The sequence below is a fragment of the Podarcis bocagei genome, assembly GCF_964188305.1.
Source record: "Podarcis bocagei genome assembly, chromosome: Z".
In the NCBI taxonomy this organism is placed as follows: Eukaryota; Metazoa; Chordata; class Lepidosauria; order Squamata; family Lacertidae; genus Podarcis; species Podarcis bocagei.
In genome coordinates this window covers 2,434,991-2,450,173 of record NC_138140.1, presented here as the reverse complement: position 1 = coordinate 2,450,173, position 15,183 = coordinate 2,434,991, and the positions used below count along the sequence as shown (strand labels likewise).

General features: G+C 51.0%; 1 protein-coding gene and 1 long non-coding RNA gene across 11 annotated transcripts in view; one reads left to right on the top strand and one right to left on the bottom strand.

Annotated features, from left to right (window-relative positions):
- Positions 1-15,183, bottom strand: part of LOC308579117 — a 522,075-nt gene that overhangs the window by 300,057 nt on the left and 206,835 nt on the right. The window lies entirely within an intron of this gene.
- Positions 1-15,183, top strand: part of DAB2IP (DAB2 interacting protein) — a 319,383-nt gene that overhangs the window by 292,594 nt on the left and 11,606 nt on the right. For 7 of the 10 annotated variants that reach the window (XM_081179662.1, XM_081179661.1, XM_081179658.1 and 4 more), the window contains 4 exons: positions 192-344; positions 3,471-3,676; positions 6,002-6,089; positions 8,042-14,907. In XM_081179662.1, the coding sequence (XP_081035788.1) occupies positions 192-344; positions 3,471-3,676; positions 6,002-6,089; positions 8,042-8,209 (615 nt within the window). In that variant the 3' untranslated portion in view covers positions 8,210-14,907. Of the gene's footprint in view, positions 1-191; positions 345-3,470; positions 3,677-6,001; positions 6,090-8,041; positions 14,908-15,183 lie in introns of those variants that run through there. The other 3 variants (XM_081179663.1, XM_081179660.1, XM_081179664.1) reach the window with 3 other exon arrangements.

Here is a 15,183-nt window from a genome sequence, read left to right as displayed (position 1 = left end):
CTAAAGTCCTAGAAAAGGCTTGGCTCTAGGAAGACTGCCTACTAAACCCAAGACCCAAGTGTTGGGTATTTGAGACATGTGCTCTCTGTCTTTCTCTAGCTTCATGTCCATTCCGGTTTCCCCTTTTTTTCTTTTTCTCCCCCCCCCCCTCCACTCCCTCTTTTCGCTTGTGGTTCTATGTTTCATTTTAGGCCCCTTCTCCTGTGAACCCCAATGCCCTGGACCGCACAGCCGCTTGGCTTTTGAATATGAACGTGCAGTTTTTAGAAGAGGAGAGCAGTGACCCAGAACCCAAGCACAGGGATAAGATCCGGAATAAAGAGGAGTTCGGCCAAGGGGAAAAGGTAACGCTGGGCAGGACGCAGAAGTGGCCTCTCCAGAAGGAGAGAGAGTTGCCTTTGTAAACACATCCACTCCCCCGCCTGTGCCGTTCAAAGGCTGCAGTGGCCCTTGCTCCTTGCCCACTACTGCTTTTCATGTAGGGCAGGGCGTTGGGGGTGTAGGTCCTGCAGCCCTCCTGATGACCTCAGGCTGCCACTCCCACCCTCCCTATTGCCTTTGTCTCTTCCCTTTTCTGTTCTCCAAGGAGAGCAGTTCCTGCCCCTCAGCCTAACCTGCCTCACAGGCTGGCGGTGGGAATTAAGTAAAAAGGGGTAAGAGCCTTGCACAGACACTTTGAGCTCCTTGGAGAAAGAGAGGCAGGATATAAAAGCAATAAATAAGTGAAACAGGTATATAAACACCATTGGTCTGGCCAGCTCAGCGTTGTCAACACTGGCTGGCAGCATCTCCCCAGGCTTTCAGGCAGAGAAGACTCCCAGCTGTATCTGGAGAGGCCCTTCCTACAGAGAGAACCTGGGCAGCAGGTTATGTCCCTCCTCCTTCCCCAGCCCACACCTCCAAAGAAGGGGCCTGTCTTGCCTTGACAAGAGCAGCTCTGAGCATTTTTATATTCCCAGCCTGAGGCTCAGAGCCTCTGTTCGCCCCCTACGCCCACCTGGCATTGCTCATTTCCTGCATTTCCGTTGTGCTGTTGTCATTCCCTTGCTGGCTCCATTGACATAATCCATGCCCCATTCCCTGCCCCACAGACACACCTCCCACAGCTGTGCCACATGGTAAGATCTGGACGGGAGGAGAGCAGGCACGGGAGCAACTGCTGTTGCTTCGCTGCCAGTGCCACCCTCATTGCCACTGTCTCCACTGGAACCATACTCTCCGGTTGGCACGAGTGCCTTCAAATTCTCGCCTCTTTCTCTGCCTCCCACCTGTTTCCTGCCTGCCTCTCCCGAAGCCGCCCAGTTAAAAGGGAGAGGTGAGACGTTTCTCCTCCTCGGCGTCCGCAGCTTCATTTGTTTCTTTGTGAGGGTGCCGGAAGCTGCCTTATACTGAGCCAGGCACTTGGTCCATCTAGCTCAGCGTTACCTACACTGAGGGGCAGCAGCAGTGGCCCTCCAGAGATTTCAGGTGGGGAGTCGCTTCCAGCCTTACCTGGAGATCCTCGTGGGAGCTGAACCTGGCGCTCATGCCAGGCAGATGCTCTGCTCCTGAGCCACTGCCACTAAAGCTCTTCACTTCTCCTGAATTCCAGGGTGGCTCCGTAAAACGGATGTGCGTGGGCACCTTTGCCATGGCTTTGCACTGTCTCAGTTCCTTTGTGCATACACACACACACAGAGAGAGAGACTACTACACTGACCAATCCCTCCCTGCTGTTTATTGATGGAACTCCTGTAAGGAAAGAATGCTGAGAGGGCTTCCACAAAGTTCTTTCATTGGAGATTCCTGCAGCGTTTGCACGGGTCAATAAAGCACGGCAAATAAAGTCCACAGCAAAAGAATCCTGATACGACCACATGGCATGCGCACACGCATGTGTGGCAGGCTTTGAGTCAATGGAAACCCCTGCATGCTGTTTATCCATTCATTTATTTAATTAAATTTACGCACGACTTGACTGCCTCAAAGCGGTTTACCAGAAAAGATAAGAAGCATTAAAATCATAAATAAGAAAAAAATAGCAGCAGTGGTTTCAATCTTCCATATTTTGGCTGTATAGGGCAGTTGTGGGCTGTTGGGGTGGGGAGGCAGAGAGGATTAAAATCCGGAGCAAACTGCCCGTTTGCAGGGTGCTGGACAAAATTAGGATTTGCTCCTCTTTTTTTTTAGTGGAACCATTTTAATGCCCTGTTTCCACTGGGGAAGCAAGACTAGGTAATAAGGGAATCCAGCTCCTAGGAGCCAGCATGCGTATTTATTTCATAAATTTGCACCCCATTTGATTGTAAAGAAACAAGCCTCAAGGCAGTTTATGAAAAAGAAAAAATTACTACAATACTTTAAAACACAGACAAAATTCTGAAAAAGGCTAAGGTTTGTCTAAACAGGAATGTTTTTAGCAGGCACTGAAAAGAATACAGCGAAGGCACCTGCCTGGTATCAATAGGCAGGGAGTTCCAAAGTGCAGGTGCTGCCACACTAAACAATTGGGTTTTATGTGGCACCTGTAGTGGTGCCAGTTCTCCCTGTCAAAGTAGTCAAGTGGGTGCCTTTTGGGGTAAGGCAATCTTGCATGTAAACTAGGCCCAAGTTGTTAAAGGCTTTATATACTAACTCCTTGGGGACGCAGGTGGCGCTGTGGGTTAAACCACAGAGCCTAGGACTTGCCGATCGGAAGGTCGGCGGTTCGAATCCCTGCAACGGGGTGAGCTCCCGTTGCTCGGTCCCTTCTCCTGCCAACCTAGCACTTCGAAAGCACATTAAAGTGCAAGTAGTTAAATAGGTACCGCTCCGGCGGGAAGGTAAGCAGCAGTTCCGTGCACTATTCTGGTTCACCAGAAGCAGCTTAGTCATGCTGGCCACATGACCCGGAAGCTGCACGCCGGCTCCCTTGGCCAATAAAGTGAGATGAGCGCCGCAACCCCAGAGTCGTCCACCACTGGACCTAATGGTCAGGGGTACCTTTACCTTTACCTTTAACACCTTGAACCTGGCCCAGATGCAGATTTCTTGTAGTCCAGCAACATCTGGAGGAGCGTAGGTTGTGTGTTGCCTCTCCACACCCACCCACTGTAGACCGCTGTCGGCAGAAGTGCCCGAAATCAGAACACACACACACACCTCCCACTATGACTTGCCTTGCTCCTGTCTTGCCCCACACTAAGCTGAAATCCCCTCATTGCAGGGAGTTGGACTACAGGACCCACTAGGCCCCTTCCAATTCCATGATTCCATACGATTCCATACGGAGTCTTTCCAGTGTGCAATACACACACATACCTGTGAACAGGTGGCGTTGCTCCAGTGGTTGCTTGGAGGAGATGGCTGGGCAGAAACAGAAGGGCTTTGAGTGGCTGACCAGGGTGGGTGTGGCTGCTGGCACAAGCCCCGCCATGCTGTGTGGAGCAGGGGAGTCCATGGGTGGCGAGGGTGCTCACAGCCCTTTCTCCTGCATGTTTCCTGCACAACAGCAGTATCAGCAGGACGTGGTGGTCCTGCAGGACAAGCTGCGCATCTCGAACAAGAAGCTGGAGGAGTACGAAGCTCGCTTCAAGTGCCAGGAGGAGAATACTCAGAAGCTGGTGCTGGAGTATCAGGCGCGGCTGGAGGAGAGTGAGGAGCGTCTGCGGCGGCAGCAGGAAGACAAAGAGATCCAGATGAAGGGCATCATCAGCAGGTAGGAGGGGCCCTGAGACAGGCTGAGGCAGCCATCTTGGGATGCGGAACCCCGTGGGCAAAGCCATGTTGGTGGCTTCCGGTGAGACCCCCTCCGTTCCGCCATGTATCACCAAAATCTTGCAAGGCCTTCATGAGAGCCCACTGAAATCTCGCAAGATCTCTTGCACCCTGCAATATTCCATGCGCTTTGTGAGATCTCACCTAAATCTCACAAGATAGTGTGCACGCTCTGTGAGATGTTGCCGAAATTTAGCAAGGTCTCTCTCGCGCTCTGCGAGTTCTTTCCAAAACCTGCCATCGTCATCACTGCATTGTGGGCGCTACTGTGCGACCCAGGTAAGGGAAGCTGCTTTCTGTCTCACCTCAGGCAGTGAAACAGCACACACTAGCTCAAGGCGCCAGTTGGAGGCACCTAGGAGAGAGGCCCTGAGAGTGTAGTGGTTAGAGCAGGGGTCACCAAACTTTTTCACCAGGGGGCTGGTCCACTGTCCCTCAGACCTTGTAGGGGGCCAGACTATATTTTGGGGGAGGGGGGATGAACACATTCCTATGCCCCACAAATAACCCAGAGATGCATTTTAAATAAAAGGACACATTCTACTCATGTCAAAACACACTGATTCCTGGACCGTCCGCAGGCCGGATTTAGAAGGCGATTGGGCCGGATCCAGCCCCCGGGCCTTAGTTTGCCTACCCATGGGTCAGCAACCTAAGGTCCATGGGCCACAAGCGCCCTATGGAGGTTGTTTAACCGGCCCACAAGCTGCCCCCGAACGAAGCCATACGCTCAGTGAGTCCCCGCGCGCTGCACTAAACCAGCATGATTCGGGGACTCAATTCTGCAGCACCGGAAATCGCGTCTGCACATGCACAGATGCTGGAAATCACATCTGTGCAGACGCTGGAAATCGCGGGTGCGCTATCCAGCCCACAGAGGGATCTCCACTGGAGTGACCTGGCCCAGGCAAGGTAAACCTTGCCAACTCCTGGGTTAGACTCAGACTAGGCTCCTGTGAGGACTTGGGTTTTGCTATGTTGCAGCACCACAAGTGGCCTGGGAGTGGTCCTGCAGCTTCTGACGTTCAGGTGACCCAAGGTGGTTCTCCCTGGCAGTATAAAGCTGACGATTTGACACCCAGTTCCCTAGTCTAGCCAACACGTTGCTCGAGTGCTGAGGGGGCTTCCCTGGCCTCACGACTGAACAGCCTACTTGCCCCACCAGCCTTAAACTGGCCACAGCACCACACCTGAGCCAGTGCAGCAGTGTTGTGCTTAGAGTGTCAGACTAGGACCTGGGAGATCAGGGTTCAACTCCCCGCTTGGCCATGAGTGAAACCAACTAGAGGGTGACCCTGCGCCACTTGCTACCATCTCTCAGCCTAACCTAACTCACAGGCTTCTTGTGGGGACTAAATAAGGGTGTGAACTAGGTACGCCCCCTAGAGCTCCTTGGAGAAAAAGGTGGGATACAAATGCAATAATTAAACTAAACTAAACTTCAGTATCGCACTAAAGCCTTCATTCCATGTGGGCAACCATTTCAGCTTGCCAGACACACTCCCCCCACCGCTCCCTGTGTGCTGTTTGGGGGTTCTCCCTAAACCCCACCACCTCCGCACCGCCCCCACTGGAGCTTCCTCTGAAGGGATTCATAAACTGAATTCCACCCCTTATTTAGAACACCGTAACTAAGTTCCTGGTCCATAGGGTTTTTTATGCTGGATGCTACCTTGATAATTCATTTCACTTTTAAATTCAGGGTACAGTGGACACTCGGGTTGCGAACATGATCCATGCGGGAAGTACGTTCACAACCTGCAGCGTCCGCACCCTGCCGTGCCGCATCTGCACATGCGCAAGTGCCAAAACCCAGAAGTAACCCATTCCGGTACTTCTGGGTTCGGCGCAGTGCACAACCCGAAATCACGCAACCAGAAGCATCTGTAACCCAAGGTATGACTGTATAGGCTTTTGAAATACTCCAAGGATGTCTGGAAAGGAGACAGGTTCAGTAGTGTTCATCAGCCATGGGACAGCCCCCCACCCCCTCTCTCCCGGGTTTGTGATGAAATTCCAGGCTTTCATCCTGATGATCCACAGACTGGTTCAGCCACTGCCGTTGCCCCTTTGGCTGGATCCAGCTGCAGCACACTCCAGATGTCCTCAGCCTGCTACCCTTTTGCCCTAAACAAGTTTCCAACCTTGCTTTAATGGTTTGCTCCAGGCTTGTAGCCACAAATTGGGGTGGGAGTTATAAACTGCAAAAAAAACCAGCAAAGGAGGGCAGTTAGACTTGAAACTATTGCAAATTTTCCACCAACAGGCTGATGTCAGTGGAGGAGGAGTTGAAAAAAGATCACGCAGAAATGCAGGCAGCTGTGGACTCCAAGCAGAAGATCATAGACGCACAGGTAGGTGCCTGCGAGCAAAGCTCACCTGCAGCTGCCACAGGTCTCCTGCAGCACCTGTCTACCAGGCAGGCACACATTTTGGTCCTATAGCACCAAGCAACTCCAGAGTTGTCACAAGACCTTGCTGGCTACTAGCCAGCAGTGCTTCTGTATATAAGTTGCTGGAAGCCACAGGAGGGGTCAGTGTTGCTCTCGTGCGTTGGCCCTGCTTGCAGATTTCACATTGGGGCATCCGGCTGGCTGCTGTGAGGACAGGATGTTGTCCTTATGCTTCCATGGCCGTTTCCATGCCTGGGTTGCCAGCTTCTCAAACCTGGCCATGCTCCTCTGCTGTTTAGCAGCTGTAAATTTAGCCAGCGACAGGAGAGAGAAATCTTTGCCTGCTCTGTCTCTGCCCGCCAGGCTACGCAGAGGCCTGGATTGGAGGCTGTGACCTTGCCCGCAGGGGATTGGTGAATGGTTTTGCAGGCAGAGCACTGGGGACGGTGGAGAGAGAGTCTATTATCTGAGCAGGCTCTGGGGATTTGCTCAGCTTCTAATTCCAAAGACATGGCCCTCCCTTGCTGCTCTGCGCCATTAGCAGGCAATCAGAGAAACTGCTGGCCTATGCAAAGGCACCACTTGGCTGGTTCTTTAATTAGTCTCTGGGCACTATTCAATATCGAAAATCAGACAAGTCTCCGGGAGATCTTCATCAGCCTGTTGCAGATGGCTTTGGCCCAAGGCAAAGGGCTTTGGGCACACTCTGTGCACAGGCAGGTAGAGAAAGTGGCGGGAGCTTGTGGCCTCTTGTCACAGACATTCTGCTTTTCCTGCTCCCTGGGTGGGGGCCACCCCTGCACTGCCAACATCCACACCCCAACTCTCTTATACAACAGAGGAGGAAGGAAATAATTATCAAACACACAGCTTGGGGTTGTCCATCAGTCCAAGAATTTTCAGACTCTTAATGGTCTGTGTGATGGAGACTGAGGGCCACTTCACCACCTTTTCAGCATCTCCAGGGGCCATATGCCAGCAGTGGCCCAGTTGGCAGGTGTATTCACACACTGAGCTGCCATTATGTACACATTGGAGTGTGTACGCACAGGCACACACGGAGGTGGGATGCAGATCTCTCCCCATCCTGCCTGCTCAGTCTCCTCTTTGCTTCCTCGCTCCCTGCATTTTTTTTTTTAACCCCTTTGCATTTAGAGTTCTGTGTGCAGTTCTGGTGGCCTCACCTCAAAAAACTGGGAAAGGTCTGGGAAAGAACAGCAGAAATTATCAAAGGGATGGAAGGGAACACACACACCCAAAATGAGGAGAGGCCGCAGGATTTGGTTTAGAGAAAAATTGAACAAAAGGTGGCATGATAGAAGTGTATAAAATCATATACAGTGGTACCTCTGGTTGCGAATGGGATCCGTTCTGGAGGCCCGTTCGCAACCTGAACAGAATGCAACCCACGTCTGCACATGCGCGGGCCGCAATTCGCTGCTTCTGCGCATGCACATGATGTCACCTTGCGCATCTGCGCATGCGCGAGCGGCGAAACCCGGAAGTAACCTGTTCCGTTACTTACGGGTCGCCACTGGACGCAACCTGAAAATGCGCAACCTGAAGCAAACGTGACATGAGGTATGAGTGTGCTGCATGCAGAAAGCAGAGAGAAGCAAGCTTTTCTCACTTTCTCAAACCATGAGAACTCCTGGATATCCAATGAAGCTGAGTGATGGGAGATTCAGGACAGAGAAAAGGAAGGACTCCTCCATGCAATGCAGAGTTAAACCACGGCACTCGCTTCGCTAGGAGGCAGTGATGGCCACTAACTTGGATGGTTAAAACAACCCCCAGATCTGACTTGGCGAGAGGCAGCTCCCCCTGTTCCAATGCTGGTCTCTTTTTTCTTTCTCTCTCTCTCTTTCTCCCTCTCTCTCTGTTTTGTTTTCTCTCTCCCCCTTCCGCTGCAGGAAAAGCGCATTGCCTCCCTGGATGCAGCCAATGCACGGCTCATGAGCGCCCTCACCCAGCTGAAAGAGAGGTACAGCTCGCAGACCCGTAACGGGATCTCCCCTACCAACCCAACTAAATTGCAGATTACCGAGAACGGCGAATTCCGAAACAGCAGCAATTGTTAGCCCGGTGGGAGTTGGCGGCTGCTGCTGAGGGAGATTGAGAGGAAAGGAGAGAGGAAGGAGAGGAGAGGAAGGAGGAGGAGGAGGAGGAGGAGGAGAGAAAGAGAGGAGGAGAGCCCGGGCAGAGAGAGCGGCGGCGGCGGCGGCAGCAGGAAGGAAGGAAGGGTGAGCCACCACGTTGCAAGGGTGCTTGGTGCTTCCTACCCGCCCACCGGCCCTCCCTGAGCGGGGGAGGAAAGAGAGAACCCCACAGCCCTCTTTCGCCAAAGACGGGGAGCCCTGACGTCCCCCCAGCCTGACCCCGAGTTCGAGGGACGAGGAGACCATCGGCCGTGCGGAGCAGATCATTGCAGGGGGAGAGTCACCGCCCTTTTCTACTTCCTGAAGGACACACCTCAGGAGCCCGCTAGAGGCCGAGGGACAAGCTAGCAGGACTTGTGCGAAAGGTTGCAGGACCAAACCGCCGCCCGCCACTGGCCCAGCTGCGTTGCTGGGGAGCCCTGCCCTGCCGCGCTGGGGTGTTCTCTCTAGCTGCGTCCCGCTGCTGGCCATCGCCCGTTGCCGCCTCTGCTTTGGGATTCGCCCTGGCCTCTCCTCACAGGTGTAGGTCATTCCCCAGGAGGGCAGAGAGGAAGGATGAATGGAAACCCCACCTCCAGATAATGCTCCACCTGTAGGAATGCCACACAGGCGTCGGAAGGTGTCCTTCAAGCCATGCCTCCACACAAGGCGGGGGGGGGGACACACACAGCCATCACAGTGAGCTTGAAAGGAGCTCCAGAATGACCTCTGCAGTAGCCAGTGATCAGACTGCTCATAGCTCAGTAGTAGGGCATCCGCTTTGCATGCAGAAGGTTCCAGGGCCAGTCACCCAGTGGCGTCTCCCAAAGGGCTAGGTGATAGATGACCGCAGAGGCCCATTTCTGCATGAGAGCCTGGAGAGTTGCTGCTTAAGGGGGAGAGCATCTTTCTTGCATGCAGAAGGTCCTAAATTCAATCCCAATGGCATCTCCGTGTAGGGCCAGGAGAAAGCCACCGCCAGTCAGAACAGGCAGTGTTGAGCAAGGTGGACCAATGGTCTGATTCAGTTTATAGCAGCTTCCTCCGTTCCTAAGGTAACATACCTAATAACATGTATAAAGTTGCTGGAGAGTGGCTGGGCCATTCATTTTGGGGGCCCCTCTGCCATGCTGGAGACAAGGCTATGCACCAAGCCATAACCTGCCCACAAACACACAATCTCACTCGCCAGCTTGGGTCTATTGTCCCTCTCGCTGGCTAAGCTGCCTTGGGCTTGCCTACCGCTGGCAAAGTAAATTATCCTTGTAGAGAGGGCTAACTTTCTGAGAAACTGCACACTGCAGAAGTTTTCCTTAGCATTGTGGTTTATGTCAGTTTTTACTGCCCAGGCAGTTCCCATGTCTGGCCCAAGTCTCTGCATAGGTTCAGTCGGCTTGAGGCTTCAGTTGGGTTCCCTTGTGGTCCAGAATCGCTGGACCAAAAACTGGGACACTGGAGCAAAAAGTCTGGGAGGCGGCAGAGAGTTGCCTGTCTTGCTCCAGATTGTGCCAACTCAGTGAACACTTGTGGTGATGAACTGTAGCTCACCGGCAGAGCACGCAGGAGGTTCTGGGTTCATTCACTGGCAGATCGGCAGATGGATGGGGAAAGCTAGTTCTTAGCTTAGTGGACAGAGCATCTCCTTTGTATGTTAAGCACACCCCGTTTCAACCCCTGAAAACATTTCTAAGGTAGGGCTGGGAAGGAAACCCTGGAGAGCTGCTGCCAATCAGTGCAGACAGTACTGAACTAGACTGGCACATGGCCTGACCCGGGCCAAGGCACTGTACAGCATGTCATGAGGTTGTTGAAATGTGGCAGGGCCAGAAGACCAGGAAGCCTTTACCCCTGCCGCTAGTTGTCTATAAACTATAAGAGAAACATGTCTATGAAGACTCCCGAGTCACACAAGTGTGCAGGGCCAAGTGCAATGTAGAATACGTAGCGGCAGATCCGTGCTGCCTGTTCCCCAGTCTCTTCATTTGACAAATGGGGAAATCAAGGCATTAATAATGTGCCATTAATGATGCAAAACGATGCAGCAACAACAACACCCCTTGTTCCTCTTTGCAGATCTGCCAACTTAGGTTAAGGTACCCATTTGCAAGAAGCTCTCTCGGCTACACTTTAGCATCAGGGGTCCTTCACCTGAACCAGGGTGGCGGTTGTACTTCAGATGGGCAGCATTCCCACATACCCCAAACTTGCACGCATGCACGCGCGCACACACACATTCTTTCTCTCTCTCTCTCTCTCTCTCTCTCTCTCTCTCTCTCTCTCTCTCTCTCTCTTTTCTGGCATAGTTTAGCTTTCTGGAGGTTTGTTAGTGGAAAGGGTTGTGTTGCGTGAAGCCTTTGCTGCTGATGGCATCGCCGCTAAACAGCCGGACGAGGTGGACAATGAAGGGGTGGGGAACCGGCCTCACAGAAGCATGAAGATCGGTAACTGTTATCTCTTTTCTTCCACAGTCTGCGTTAGGAATAAAAACAGTCCAAAAAATAAACCCCAAGCAGTCCAGTTTCTGGAATACTATCCTGTTTTAATGGGGAGTGGAGCAAGGACGGCAGCTTCTGAAAAATGTCTCCCCCTGTCAGGATCGCCATCAGCCCAGGATTAGTGGTTCCTAACTAACCCCTGCCCTCCAGGGAAGGGGTCAGCAGCAGCATGGCAGGGGGCGGGTGCTGTGCTTACTAACCTCCAACCAGCTTGTGGGTTGATTTGTTGGTGCTTAGTCCTGAGGATTCCTCACCGCCTTATCAGCCCATCCGTCACAGCGGTGGGTGGATCAAAGCGTAGGGGAGCCGAGGAGCCCCTCTTAAAGAGAACGTGTTCCATGCACACACAGTCTTGGAAGAACTGGGACTTCCTTGAATTCCTCGTGGCTCCAGCATGGTTTTGTGCTGCCACGCACCAAGCCCATAGGTCCAGCACAAACCTTGTACCCAGCCCTCAGAAACGTGGACTGTTACAAGAACGAACTTCTCCCCTCTCCCCGCCCCACAGGAGATGGGGTTTCAAATCTAATTTGAAAACTTGCAGCCCTACTTTACTATGCCCCGTGAGTCCATAAGGGCCCGAACAGTCTGCGGCCTCAGACAATCAGCTTGTTTTGATGCACCCTGATCTCTGCAAGGGGCGCGGATGAACCACTAGCATAAAACAAGCACCGCTGAATGTGTGAACCTTAAGAATTCCCTGCCTCCTTATACTTGCCCCCCACCCCGCAAAAAAAACAAACAAACCAAAAACATGCCACCAAGTCACCTGTACGGATGGGGAAAAGATTTAATAGATCAGGGCACTGTCTGAGTTCATGTCCCAGAATGAGATCTGTCCAAATAACGAGTCCTGTGGAAAGTATTGCAAGGTTCTCAGTATAAGATTTTAAATGCAGGATGCGCCACCCCGGCAGGAACCCCTCTTTGCAAGAGACTTTTTGTGGGGGCAGGGGGTGGGGGTTGTAAACATTTTGAATGTGCACCTTTTAAAACGCCAGGGAGGATTTCTAGTGGGGAGTGGTCCCTATAGGCACTTTTGGAGCAGCTTCTTCCCCTCTCCCCTGGCCCTCCACTGTTGGTTTAGGTTTGCAGGGTGGGGGTCTTTCACGGAGGAGAGGCCCTGTTGCCTGGGCACCTCTAGTACCCAAATCTTCCAGTTCTGCGCTTGCACACAGAGGTCGATACGTCCATTGGTGTATGCCCATGGTAGCTTAACAGATGCCCTCTCCTGCGCTCTTCCTGGCACTCCCCTTTGACACAGCTCTCGTGCTCAATGGAGATGTTACTTGCTCCTTCTCCGAAGTCATTTTAACAGGTTTGGATTTCCTGCAGAAGAGGAAGCTGGTCCTTGGGGGGGTTGGTTCTTCCCAGCAGTTTGCAGTCATTCCCCCCCCCCCCAGGCTCAAGAAGAAAGGCCCAGAGCGCCTTAGCAAACAGATCTCAAACTCCATGCAACTTCTCTCTTGGGGCTTTCCACTGGCGGCTCCTGTTGTCCTTCCTAAAGCTGTGCAAAAGGCACAAGGGGCAGCAGCTTGCCACCAGCCAAACACTCTTCCGCCGCTCCCCCTGCCCTGCTCGGTTTAATTTCTGCCCCCCAACGGTGTGCGTCCACCGTGCAAAAAAGAAACTTGGCCCTGCTGGAGCCTTTCTTCCTCGTTCTCGAGCTTTCTGCTGTAAGAACTTGTTATATAATGCAAACAATCTGTAAGTCTTTTTTATTATTATTATTAATATTATTATTATTATTATTGATGATGATGATAATACACAGATCTTTATGACTAGAAATCGTACAGGTTCTTTTTGTAAGCCAACGAAGATGTTCTCGAGTGTGTGATTGTAAAATGTGCCATTTTTGCCTAACGACTGTACAAAGCAATTTTCAGTTCCAATTGGTGTGGCTGCTTTGGCCAAGATCTGCAGTCTGCTGTTACTGGCTACGTACACAGTGGTGTGGAAATGGGGCTCACACACCTACCAAGTTCAGATTGCCATTGTATTTCTTAATGGGCGGTAGAACCCAGCTTCTAGTTTTGCCATCAGTGGTTGGCTTTGGAATCCACTGGATCTTGGGAGTGTGGGGTGGGGAAATGAGATTCCTTGTTCCAATCCAGCCTCCAATTCCAGACTGCAAGAGATCAAGGGGGTTTCCAAGCAGGGCCTAATCTGCAGATGAATCATTGAGGTATGGCACCATTTATTTATTTATTTATTTAATTCATTATTTAATTATTTATTGGCCTGCCAAATCCTCCGAAAGGGGAAATCTGGATTAAATGGGAGAAAAATGCAGGATCTTGTTTCAATGCCGTTTATGTCCTCTATGAGTAGTGCCAAAAAGAGGGGAGTGTCACTTCCTGCACTTGTCCCATAATAAACACCCATCTGGGCTAAGCAAGCTCAGTGGAGACATGGATGGCTTGGAAGAGGCAAGGAACTAACAGGAGCCACACACAAGTTGCCCTCATCTTTGCTTTTGCCCTGGGGATTGTGGCAGGTGGTTTGATAAGGGAGAGCAAGCAAACCCAGAGGCCACATCCAAAAAAACAAAACTCCCACCATGAAAAAAATATATCCTAGATCTTCGCGTATTTCGATCCTGGCGTAAATCAGGTGTGTGGTGCAATGCATCTTTCAGTGTGGATTCTCATAATCTGCTTTTACCCACACACAAGCCCTGCTTCAAAACCTTGACTTGCAGGTGTATCAGGTCATCTCTGGAGCTCCAATGGAATTTGGTGGAGATGCCAGATATTCCACAATGTGCACACACACACACACACACACCATAAATTGGGTACTACAGTTAACAAGCAGGAGCTTGCATTTGTGTAAAAAAACAGCAACCAAAAACCAAACCAATCAAAAAATCATGACAGTAGAAAGAGTGTGATCTGGTTGAGTTCCACTATGTACAACCCAGCTCACAAGCACATTGCCTGATTTGTTTCAAGGGGAAGGACAGCTGCACACTGGAAAAGGGAACTGGATAGAGATTTATCTCACCTGCTCTGGAACAAGTGGAAAGCCCACAGGCACCAGGATAATGTCTGTTTCTGGTTGATTTCCATGGGGGCAGCAGAAAATAGTGCCCATCCGCCACTTTATCCAGCTTCACAGGCAGCCTCAACTACTCTCTACCTGCTCCACCAAACTGCAAAATCCAGCTGGAGAAAGCAGCTATTCCAGCAGACAGAACTGTTGTGTGTTTGTCATTGAAACATGGTTAGTAGTCTGCCCCTGCTGTCCTGCTGCAAAAAAAACCCCAAGCTATTCCACAGGCAAGAACCACCCATGGCCAGAGTGCAGGAGGAAACAGCAGAATGGTTTGGGTTTAAGATTCCCCAGCAAGCCGGTCCTTAACCTGCACAGTTTAGTCCAGTTTAGGCCGAGTTCAGAAAAGTGGTGAGGTCTCTTGTCACATGAGCTTCTTGGAAGGACTCTGCCCCCACATGCTTCCAGTTGAATAGTCCCTGGGCAGGCATCCCAGAACTGAAAGCCTTTAAGTTGGAGTCAAAATGGGAAGGTGTTCTTGATTAGCTAAAACAGGGAAGGAACCAAAAGGGCAAGCCTGTAAATTATTGCACATACATGTTCGGAACCCAATGCAAGGAAGATGGACTGAGCAGTCTTACACAGCAACTCCAGAACAAACCCTTCCAGGTCTGTGTGAGCTGTAAACATTCTGTGTTTTGACACCCAATATTCACAAGTCTCCGTGTCCACCTGTTTAGGTTGGTTCCCCCTGCAACTGCTGCCCTTTCATTTCTGCATCACTGTGTCTGAAAATATACCCCTCTCTCAATTTATCTCTGTATGTCTGCTTAGGATAATCCTAGTTCCTATCAAAAAGCAGTTAAAATGATGTTTTATACCCTCATACAAAGGAAACAAAGCAAATAATAATAAATTTTTTGTAAGTATGTTTTTTTTTAAAAAAAAAGTATTGATGCTGATAATATGAAACGTAAGGAGCCAGGCTGGCCAAATCTCTTTCATGCTCTTTTAAAAAGAACCACCACCATGTAATAATGTACAGAGAACGTAGTTGGTGTCGAGGGGGGGGAATAATGAATTGATTTGAGTGTGCAATTTATGTACATTTGCAATTAGAAAATATTAAAGATTTATTTAGCTATTTTATCCAAGATTCTCTCTGTGGGCTGCTTTTTCACGCCAAAGTCAGCTGCAGGGACGAGGGATTGGCCTTTGGCCCATGATTTTTTGTGACTTCTCTGTCACGCAGGGAGTTGGTCAGGGACTATTGGGAAGTGGCTGGTTTAAGAACTCCCACACCCCAATCTTGGGGGGGGTCAAAAGCACACAAATCTATGGGGCAACCACTTCTGGAGTAGTGCTGTGCCTCACCTTGAAAAGGATGGTTCAGAAAAGGGCAACAGAAATAAACAGAACCAAGCA